Source organism: Anomaloglossus baeobatrachus, chromosome 11 (assembly GCF_048569485.1).
Source record: "Anomaloglossus baeobatrachus isolate aAnoBae1 chromosome 11, aAnoBae1.hap1, whole genome shotgun sequence".
Lineage (NCBI taxonomy): Eukaryota > Metazoa > Chordata > Amphibia > Anura > Aromobatidae > Anomaloglossus > Anomaloglossus baeobatrachus.
In genome coordinates this window covers 157060109-157071998 of record NC_134363.1, presented here as the reverse complement: position 1 = coordinate 157071998, position 11890 = coordinate 157060109, and the positions used below count along the sequence as shown (strand labels likewise).

At 43.3% G+C, this 11890-nt stretch overlaps 1 protein-coding gene across 1 annotated transcript; it reads right to left on the bottom strand.

The window, feature by feature from the left end:
- Positions 1 to 5844: 5844 nt before the first annotated feature.
- Positions 5845 to 9102, bottom strand: LOC142256215 (transcription factor HES-5-like). The gene is made up of 3 exons (XM_075327783.1): positions 9024 to 9102; positions 8735 to 8915; positions 5845 to 7376 (listed from the first exon to the last, which is right to left on the bottom strand). The coding sequence occupies exons 1-3, from the start codon at positions 9081 to 9083 to the stop codon at positions 7114 to 7116; spliced, it is 504 nt and encodes a 167-aa protein (XP_075183898.1). The 5' UTR covers positions 9084 to 9102; the 3' UTR covers positions 5845 to 7113.
- Positions 9103 to 11890: the final 2788 nt, after the last annotated feature.

Here is an 11890-nt window from a genome sequence, read left to right as displayed (position 1 = left end):
CGCAGACGCTGATGCTTAACTCCTTCGTACAATGGGCTATCACAATGGATTCTGAAAAAAATCCCACAAAAATAACCTGTAAACATCAGATTACAAATTATATACCATACAATCTGCAGGAAGCCATTGAGAATGCAATGTGTTACATAATTTACAATGTTCCAAAGATGCTCCAGAGCTGCATTCATACTGCTGGCTGCTACAGGAAACAGGTTGTGTGCACACGTTGCGTTTTTTTTTACCGCGGAAACGCTGCGTTTAGAACCGCAGCGTTTCAGTGGCAAATTGCATGCGTTCAGCTTTCCCAGCAAAGTGTATGAGAAAGCCGAAAAATCAGTGCACACGCTGCGTTTCTAAACGCAGCGTTTTGGATGCCAAAAATCGGTGCGGAAAGAAAAGCAGCATGTCACTTCTTTTGTGCGGTGTGGCTGCGCGTTCTCTCCCCCATTGAATCAATGATGTGGGTCAGAACGCAGCTACACCGCAGTGAGCTGCTTTTTTGTTGCGGTCCGCGGGCTTTGTCGGCATGCCAGAACGCAGGCATTTACCTGGAAGTGAGGTCAAGAGGTTTCCTGTTGATCTCACTTCCTGGCAAAGTCCTGGAAAGCCCCCGGTGTCGCCAAAGTGCCCGCCCCGACCCCCGACCCCTCCCTCCCGAAAATCCAACATGGCCACGCGCACAGTAGCGCACCGGCCGCAACCTTCTCCTATGATTTCTGCCGCATGTGCCTTGAGACATGCGACAGAAAAATGCCCCCCAGGCCCTGCCAGGTCACCCCCTATTCCCCCCGGTATTCCCCCTTACCTGTCCGGTCGCAGCGCTGATCCCCCGCGGCTCCCTCCTCCTTCACAGCAGACGCCGGCCGGTCACATGAGCAGAGCAGCTGACAGCCAGCACTGTGTTCAGAGAGCTGTGCTGGCTGCTCGGCACTCTGCAGGTGTGACCCGGGGAGAGTGGGTGCAGATTTTTGGCACCCACTCTCCTCAAATGGAGGGTCTGCCCTCCTAGAAAATGGGGGATACGTTCCCTGAACGTGCCCCCATATTCTAGAAGGTCCAGAGCCGACGTGGGACATCCAAATGTATTTCTGCGGACCCATTTTTTTTCAAATTTTTTGATTAAATTGGTGAACGAGGGAATGATTTGGGGAGTGTTTTTTCTAATAAAAAATTTTGTCATTTTTTTTTTGCTTTTGTTTACTGTCAATTAGTTATGTCTGGTATCTGATAGACGCCGTGACATCACTGGGCTTGATGCCAGGTGACATTACACATCTTGTATCAACCCCATTTATTACCCCGTTTGCCAACGCACCAGGGCGCGGGATGAGTTGGGGCCAAGCGGATGCGCCACTTCTGGTGCGGCTGCGGCCTGCTATTTTTAGGTTTGGAAGAGTCCAATAACCATGGCTATTCCCACCCTGAGAATACCAGACCCCAGCTGTCAGCTTCACCTTGGCTGGTGATCTAATTTGGGGGGACCCCACGTTATTTTTTTTTTTTTTTAATTCTTTATTTATAAATAAAAAAAAAAGCCTGGGGAGCCCTCCAAATTGATCACCAGACAAGATGAAGCTGCCAGCTGTGGTTTGCAGGCTACAGCTGTCTGCTTTACCCTGACTGGCTATCAAAATTAGGGGGGACCCCACGCCATTTTTTTCATTGTTTTTTTTGGGATAAATACTAGGCTAGGCACCCTTTAGTGCCACATGAAAGGTACTAAAGGTGCCAGCTTAGAATATGCAGGCGGGGGTGGGACGTTATATATATTTGACATCCATTCATCCATTGACGCTTTTTTGGCTGTGTGCCCACAATCAGGTTTTGCAGTGGTTGGGGCGCTGAGTGTTTTCCCTGCGTCCATAACGCTGCGTTGTGCAGTAGAAGCACAGTGGAAGGATTTTTGGAGATTCCGTGCCCACTGTGCTTCTTTTCTCCGCAGCATAAACTGACCGGTGGCGTGGCTTCCCGAGCCTCAGCATGTCAATTTATGCTGTGGAGACGAGAGTGCTCTCTGCAGGTAGAATAGAGCTAAAGTCCACAGCAGCCTGAACCCAAATCGTGGGCATGGGTAGCTGCGTTCTCCCGTGGACAACACTCACATCTCTGCAGGAAGGCTGACACTGTGTACTAGACGCCGTGTCGCTGGATCACGGCCACATAGCCTAAAAGTGAGAATATTGTTGCTACAGCAACATTTTGGGTGAAGTAGCTGTGGATTCAAAATGCTTAATATACTCCTGAATAAAATCCTTGAGGGGTGCAGATTCCAAAATGGGGTCACTTGTGGGGGTTTTCTGACGTGTAGGTACCCAAGGGGCTCTGCTAATGTGACATGGTGCGCGAAGTTTATTTCAACTTTTCCAAAATTCAAATGGTGCTCCTTCCATTCCAAGCCCTCCCATTTATCCAAACAGAATGTGGAGAAGGAAATGACATCACAGGGTTTTTTTTTATCCAAAGGTCTGTGTTCAACCAACTATATTAACACTGACAAGTCTTAAAAAACGCACCTAAAAAAACGCATGAAAAACGCATGCGTTTTCGATGCATTTTTCTCAAAAAGCATTGTTTACAATTCTCCCCTCTGCCTGAGGGTGCGTTTTTTTCCGCGCTGAAAAAAAAGCAACGTGTGCACATAGCCTAAGAAAGAAGATAAGACAACCCCTTTAAAAAGTACACGTTTGCTCTGAAGTCACGTATCTTTGGACCTATGCTATATACCGTATTTCTTGAGACCAGTGTGATGCTGCCCTCTGGTGGATTTTGTGAGTTTTTCTCTCTTCATGTTCTGTTTAACAATCCTTTTTATTGGTTTTAAAGCTGTTTGTGTTTTTTATTTCTAATAAATGATTTTTTCGTGTGTGTGTGTTTATTTACCGTAATTTACAGATTAATCATGGAGGGTGTCTCATAGACGCCTGACATGATTAATCTAGGATTTAGTGGCAGCTATGGGCTGCCAATAACTCCTTATTACCCCGATTTACCAACGCACCAGGGTAAATCGGGAAGAGCCAGGTACAGCCCCAGAACTGTCGCATCTAATGTATGCGGCAATTTTGGGCAGCTGCTGGCTGATATTGTTAGGCTGGGGGGCTCCCCATAACGTGGAGCTCCCCATCCTGAGAATACCAGCCTTCAGCCGTATGGCTTTATCTGGCTGGTATTAAAATTGGGGGGGACCGTGACACACCTGTCACTCAGCGTGGAGGCGTGTCTCACTGCAACCAATCATAGGCGCCTGTGGGCGGGGAAAGCAGGGAATACGAGATTGTTTAATGAGCGGCCGGCTTTTTCAAAATAGTAAAAGCCGCCGCAGCAGTGTGAATGCCGTGCAGCGCCGCGCCGGAGATCGGTGAGTATGAGAGAGGAAGGGGAAATGACCGACAGACTGTGAGAGAGGGACCGAGATAATGACCGACCGACAGAGAGAGAATAGAGACTGAGAGGGAGAGACCGACTGACAGAGAATAGTGATTGACAGACATTGGGAGACATCACTCGTTTGCAGTGTTTTAGGAAACATGCGAGAAATGTATTTAGAAAATCGGATGTCACTAGGATGGTGTGAGTGCCGTCCCGTGACATCCGATTATTTACACGCTCCCATAGACTTGCATTGGAGAGACTCGCAGTAGAAACTCGCAAAAAAGCAGCATGCTGCGATATTTTTCTCAGTCCGATTTAGAATGAGAAAAAAAATCGCAGATGAGAGCTGAATCATTCACTAACATGTGTCCGATTCCAATGCGACATTTTCTCACATTGCTCTACTGCGAGAAACTCGCAAGTGAGAAGCAGCCCTTACACATTGAGACCGTTTCTTCTGTCCCATTCTTTTTCTTCTCCACACAAATTGGGCTCTCAGTGCAATCGCAGCATGCTGCGATTTGCACCGAGTCTCGGCTCACGTGTGTGTAGAATCGCACTGCAGTCGTATGTTATGCGACTACAGTGCGGTGCACACAGAGACAGACAGCGGAGGAGATGGGGAGAAAGTGCTCCCTCCATCTTCTCCGCTCCTGTGATGTGATCGCAAGACCGTATCACAGTTGCATGACCCGCGGCAGACACCGCAGCAGAGGGTCATTTTCATATCGCCTCCAATGCTCCTGCATCGGAAGCGGTACGCAAGTGGAAAGGCATCCTAATGGTCAAAACTGGTGTAAGAACTAAGACTGTAATTTATATTATTGACCACAAGGGGGCTGAATAATCATTACTAATAGGATGGGTGAAACTAACCACAAATCAGGACAATTCCAACAAGCGCTGTATACATATGAGACATGGACGGTCCCTAGAAATGTTTGCAACTAGGTATTCAAGATGTATCAAGTATGGTATCCTAAACGAAAGTCACTACTTCCCCCAGCAGGGGGCAGCATCGGGCAGTGTTTTTAACTTCTGCTGATTGAGTTGTACAGGTTGAGCCAATATGGCGGTGAGGTCATGTCATTCCTTTTGGCTGTCACTGTGTAATGTATACAGTATATGGTGGCACTGTGGATGATATTTTATGGGGGGCTGTCAGTGTAGCTGTCTCTGTATTGTGCGCATGCTTATCAAATTGTAATTAAAAGTTGCAATAAGTTTCTATATTTGTTTTCCCTTTGCTTGCAGTATATCTGGGGTTCGGGTCTTGAGACCCACACTGATTAATAACACCCCCCCGAGAAGTGCACAGCTCAGGAGACAGGAGCGCACACCGCAGCAGCCAGAGTGCGCATATAGGAAGTACAGACTAATAGAATGATCTGTGTGGGATCTGTGTTTCGCTCAGGTGGGATCTGTGTTTCGCTCAGGTGGGATGGATCTGTGTGCGCTCAGGTGGGATCTGTGTTTCGCTCAGGTGGGATCTGTGTGCGCTCAGGTGCGATCTGCCTGTGTGCGCTCAGGTGGGATCTGTGTGCGCTCAGGTGGGATCTGTGTGCGCTCAGGTGGGATCTGTGTGCTCTCAGCTGGGTTCTGTCTGTGTGCGCTCAGGTGGGCTCTGCCTGTGTGCGCTCAGGTGGGCTCTGACTGTGCGCTCAGGTGGGATCTCTGTGCATGCGCTCAGGTGGGATCTCTGTGCGTGCGCTCAGGTGGGATCACTGTGCGTGTGCTCAGGTGGGATCTCTGTCTGCGTGCGCTCAGGTGGGATCACTGTGCGTGTGCTCAGGTGGGATCTCTGTGCGTGCGCTCAGGTGGGATCTCTGTCTGCGTGCGCTCAGGTGGGACCCGTGTGCCCTCAGATGGGACCCGTGTGCCCTCAGGTGGGACCCGTACACCCTCAGGTGGGACCCGTGCACCCTTCTACCTCCTGAGCTGTGTTCTTCTCAGTGGTGTTTTGAGCGATAGGTGGGGGGTCTCAGGACCCAGCCCCCAGCCGATCTGCATGCAAATACGTGCAATACATATAGAATTTTAGTGCTCATGTTTTGCATATCAATTTAAGTGCAGTTTTCATAGTAATAGAGGAATGGACTGGTTATGTAAAGCTATTGCTGGGCTATATGCACATATACATAGTTTTGGGGAGTGAAATCCTGCTGATATGGGAAAGCCCCATAGACTTCTATGGACATTGGTATATGTTGTATTATGTATTTTGTATAGAGTTGAAATACAGGTAAGTGCATGAGAACTTATACTACTTAGTGCAGGATCTGCAGGACACGAGGATACAAAGAGAAAAGCCCCCATGTTATATACAGTATACATTGTCCCATCAGGCCCTGCACTAGGCATACATTACCACTGAATAAATGCTATGTCTTCTATTTATTGTAAAGCCTATATTACATAGCACTATACATAAATCATGCGTTTGCAATATAATAAATAATGAAAGAGACAACATTCTTCTATATAAAAAATATTTAATTCTCACTTAATAAAGGACACGTAAAGAGCATATATAATATGCATACAGGACGTAACTCCAAAGTCCACTTTAGAAGCAAAACACTCTGCAATTACACAAGACAATCATGACTTTCAAAATGAAATACATTGTCCTCACTTCACCTTTATCATAAAGTGTAAACTATTTTATCAAAATAACAAGTAAAGTAGAAATATTCCACATACATAATACATAACCCCGGTCAGGACTCGGGATCAGATTATAGGGTTTGGGGCACAGAGCTTTTGCGTCCTATCATCAGGGTTATGTGTTTTACATTTAGGCTTTGTGCACACGATGCATTTTTTTTAATGCAGATTTTGATGCGTTTTATTGAGAAATCCGGTGCATTTTTTTGGATGCAGATTTTGATGCGTTTTTGGAGAAATCTGCACCAAAATCTGCATACAGATTGAAGTGACGTGGCTACTGGGCAGGTATGAGAATGGCCATTCTGATATGCCTAAGTATTTAGAATTTTTTTTTTCCTTTTTTGTTTTTTTTAGTACCAAAATCTGCATGCCTATCCTGAAGCCAGCAAAGTCTTATGAGATTTCTGAAGTGCTGTGCGCACCTTGCATTTTTTTTCCTTGGATATTTTGGTGCAGGAATATTCTGCAGGATGTCAATTGTTAAGGCATTTTTTTTCCTGTGTTTTTTTTTTACCCTTGTAGCCATTGATTTCCCCCCAAAAACGCACCAAAAACGTGTTTTTCGGTGCGTTTTTCAGCTAGAAGGTGCAGATTTCATGCAGAAAATTTCTGCACCAAATCTGCAGCGTGTGCACATCGCCTTAAAGAAGCTACAAGCTTTTACATTAAATCTTGAGAATTTTCTCATACGAAGACAATCTAGAAATAGATATGACTATACAAATATATTTGTATGTACTGGTGCCACGAGTGGCCATTCCGGCAGTTTATAAAGCAGTAGTGAGGTCACCACCAAATTGTAATAATCAATCAATACAGCTGTCACGAGGTTGTACCCCACCACTGCTCTGTGGCCGAGATCTTGGAAGAGATCTACAAAAGTTGCAGTATACAATACGGGTGAACAGAGGTCGGACTCCTAGTTTGGAGTCATCAGTCACACTCTATTCTTTCGGAGAAGATCTATCAACCTCCTAGTAATCGAGGTCGCGGAAAATGTTTCCTACAGAGCAAGAGGACAACGACTGAATATACTTCTACGTCCTCTGGGTCCATAAGTGGAGAGTCCGTCTACCAAGGTCTCCAGAGGGCGCTGCTGCTGCCGGTGCTCAGATCTGAGTGCTTGACGTGGCAATATCTGGCTGGAGATGAAGGAGACGGAGAAGATGACGATGACGTGCTGGCCTCTTCATTCAACTTGAAATGGTTCAAAAGTCTGACTTCTGTTGTCCTTTGATTTTGGTGGAGGGAGAGGAAGCTGAGGACTTCATTGAAGCATCTGTTGTAGCCATCACTGAACTCGATGTGTAAACTGTTACTTTGATGGACTATATCTGAAAAACAAGAAGAAGCAGAATTTTAGATATTTGGCCAGAACACCAAAAAAAGTCACCGGTTTCTTTTTGTATTTCAAAACTTACTAACAAAACTTTATTTTTTATTTATTTATTTTTAATTAATTTAATTTATTTTTATTTATTTTTTTATGTATTTTATTATTATTATTATTATTATTATAATATGGAATGTTATGAAAATTGAGGGAAAAAAGTATATATATAAATGGCTTCCAAGCCCTTCTTTTCCCCAGACTATCTCACTGCCTTAAATGCATTGATATCAGAACGTACTCCTTAGGAGTACAGATGATGGTAGTGATGTATTCTGTCTCCATAGACTCCAATGTTGAAAAAATAGATACCGTAAGAATCAATATTTTCAAAACGGACAAAAAAGTTGTGTTTCCAGAACTTTTTCTAACAGACAACTACTGGACATGTGAACTCAGCCTTAGTGAGACACTGACCCATCACTGCCATCATCTGTACTCCAAATAAGTGCATTCTGATAGAAAATAGTCTGGGAAAAATCAGGGGTGTGGAAGCTACTTAGATACATTTTTTGGGGGGGGTGGAGGCAGGAATAAAGACAAATCCCCTTCTAAGTGATCTGCAAAGGTTTTAACTTTTCCATGCTGGTCAAAATTAGTAAAAAATAAAAGTTTAGTTACACTTTAAACACTTGAAGTCTAAATACACACACGAGCGCACGCACACACACACACACGCGCGCACACACACACACACACACACACACACACACATATATATGTGTGTGTGTGTGTGTGTGTATTTAGACTTTAAGTGTTTAAAGTGTAACTAAACTTATATATGTATATATGTATGTATATATATATATATATATATATATATATATATATATATAATATATATATATATATAAAAAAAATATCTCAAAAGTTTTAGTCAGTGGGGATTCGGATGCTGAAATCCCACCGATTACTACAAAGAAGGGGCAAAAGCGCTGAGCCAAGGACTGAACAATGGTTTCCAAGAAAGTCCTTCTTCAGTCTTGGAGCTGAGCACTGTGCAGACTTGTCTCCAGTGTTGGCCGAGGGCAGGACTTGGCTGAACTCTTTGTATTAGGAATTAGTGAGGGTGAAATGCACTTGGATCAACACTGATTGCAATTTCTGACCTGCTTTTATGACATTTCAAAAGTTTTCTAAACCTTAAGTTTAGTTGTTACCCCCTTCCCACCCCCCCTTTTCCAATTATTACTGGATAATATCCATTTCTCCAACATGCTGCCATTTTTAGCTCCCAATTATTTATTTACAACCACGGATTAATTTTACAAGGATAACCCAAATGCAAAAAGAGACACTCACTGTTGGTTGGGGGCAGACTTTGCTGTTTGAGATAGGTGACGGCCATCTCCAATATGTCGGCCTTCTCCAGCTTGACATTGGGTTGCTGCTTGTGGAACTCCTTTTCGAGGATAAGCTTGAGTTGCTCGATGCTGCTATTAATCCTGTCTCTGCGCATCTTCTCCACGATGGGTTTTCTCAGCTGTAGAGGGAAGATACATCTCATTATTACATATGTCACCTTGTATGCGTTTATAGTTGTGGATTATTTTTGGATTTGTTGCATTACTATTTGTATCAAGGCTCTTACCTTATTTTTTTCCTTTGGGGAGACCTTGTGTGGCTCCATGTACACAGTGCCCGGGGCCATGGCTCGGAGCTGGTCAGATCCTGGATGAAGTGTTGTGGCGGAGCGTGGCCTGGCCCCTATTTATACCCCTCGGGCTGGATAACGATATGTGAGTCTGAGGTCTGTTATAGTTTCCCACACTCTGCAGCCAATGGTTGGCCGTGGACGGACAATAGAGGAGGCATCCATTATGTCATGCTGCATTGACAGTGAATGGCTTGGGCATAATAAGCCGGTCTCAGAGGAGCAGGTGGGGAGTGTGTGAGAGGGATATAGTGTGCTGGGAATGACGTGACCTGTGCTGGGAAAAAGCTTCCTTTACCAGTGCCGGACCACTGACTAATGCCCCAGATCAATAGCATTCTGCCAACACACACTTAGCAATTCGCAGCAATTCATGAATTTCTCAGCGTTTTGCTTTTGGCGGGAAGTTGCTAATCACAAGAGACAGATATGAGTGGAGTAAGGCGCTAATCTCTGGTGACACACGTGCAGACACACTCACCATGTATACACAGATAGGAGGTAGACGGATGGAAATATGCAGTATACCATACACAGATAATAGGAAGAAAGGATACACATACAGAACAAATAAGGAAAGGGAAAGAAAGGGAAATATATGGGAATATATTAGATGCAAGCTATGTTAGGTAAAAAAGAAAGAAAGAAGAGAGAAAGAAAGAGCAAAAGAAAAGGAGAGAGAAAAAAAGAGAAATATGGGAATTTATTAGATGCAAACAATGTTAGGTAAAAAAAAGAGAAAAAAAGAAAGAAGAGATAAAGAAAGAGAGAGAGGAAAAGAGGCAAATGAAAGAAGGAAGAGAGAGAAAGAAAATAAAGGGAAAGAAAGAAATAGAAAGAAAGAAAAATATATGGGAAAACAAATGGGAATATATTACATGAAAACAATGTTAAATAAAAAAGAGAGAGAGAAAGAGGGAAAAAAAGAGAGAAAGAGAAAGGAGGGAAAGAGAAAGTGAGCGCAAAAAGAGAGAGCGAGAAAAGAATGAAAAAAAAAGAAAAGCAAAAAAAAATGAAGCGGCACAAGAAAGGGAAAAAAAGAAGAGAGAGCGAAAGAGGGGAGAGAGAAAAAGGGAAATATATGGGAAGACAAATGGGAATATATTACATGAAAACAATGTTAAGTAAAAAAGAGAGAAAGAAAGGAAAGAGAAAGGAAGAGAGGGAGCGAGAAGGAGAGAGAGCGGGAAAGAGAAAGCGAGGGACAGATAGAAAGCGAGGGCAAAAAAGAGAGAGAAAAGAATGAAAAAGAGAGCGAAAGAAAAGCAAAAAAAATATGAAGCAGCACATGAAAGAAAAAGAGAGAAAGAAAGGGAAAGAAAGAGGAGAGAGAAAAAGAGGGTGAAAAAAAGGGAAATATATGGGAAGACAAATGGGAATATATTAGATGGAAACAATGTTAGATAAAAAATAGAGAAAGATAGCGGGAAAGAAAGAGAAAAAAGAAAGAGAGAAAGAAAGGGGGAGACAGAGAGAGAAAGAAAGGGAAAGAGAAAGCGAGTGCAAAAAAGAGAGCGAAAGAAAAGCAAAAAAAAAATGAAGCAGTACATGCAAATGTTCAGGTATAGGTGCCAGTGCACAGGTTGCAACTCACCAACTTATGGAAGCAAAGAAAAAGATAATGGCAAGATATTAAATGAATCATGAAGGAGAGACAGACAATTAAATAGAAAATAGATGAAATAATACAAATATTGATAGATGGAAATAGATAGAAGATGGATAAATGAATAGCAGATTTGAATATATGAGAAAGGAAGATAAGAAGTTATCAGACAAATCTAGATAGACTGATTTTATAGAAAATACATAATAGATGATAAAATATCAGATGGAAGGATAGAGACAGAGACATCCATATCAACAGATAGTTCTAAGTGGTATATAAATATTAGGGATGATCGAATACCTCATATATTCGGCTTCGCGAATATCCGACGAATAGGTCGCCGCTATGCGAATATTCGATGCGCAATGTAAGTCTATGGGAAGCCCGAATAGTTCCGAATAGTTGTTATTTGGGTTTCCCATAGACTTACATTGCGCATCGAATATTCTCGAATAGCGGCGACGTATTCGGCAAATATTTGCGAAGCCGAATATTTGAGGTATTCGATCATCCCTAATATTAATATAAATATATGTCATATATATATATATAAAATGTGTAATGTGATAAATCAATTACCGTTACATGCTGGATAGCCATATTGACAATGTGTAATGATATCTGATAGAGCCTAGATAAATAGTCAGCACCAACAGTCACATTATCAAAAATAGCAGGATGGATTACCTGCCCGTCTTATCTTGGCTATGACCTGGGCATTGCATATTTGTACATTTCCAGGACAGTCGATTCGGTGCTCTCACATTAGCTATTAGTGATATGAGGATACGATCTGATGACAGATCCCCTTTAAATCCAAGGATACAGCTTTTTGGGATACTGTATAAATGCCATATGAGCGTAGCCCCTCTGTCTGGCCGCGCCGCGCACTAAACACACGTATTTGTCTTTTACCTACATGTAACCATACCCAGGTAGGAGTTAAGCACACAAGTGTATTGTCCCCTCCGCACTTTTGTTACAGGATCGGGGCCTTTGTGTGCTGGAGCAGCTGTGGGGCTTTCAGGCCCCTTTGTAAACTTGTGGGAAAGTGTCTGTCACTACTTCTCAGACGGCCTCATAGAAACCAAAGATTAGCTCATTCTGTGTGTAACGGCAATATGGTGCACAGAACAATCTTCCTTCCTTTTCTTCTTGTGCACCTCAGATGGTGGTCATTGATTCTCCTAATGCC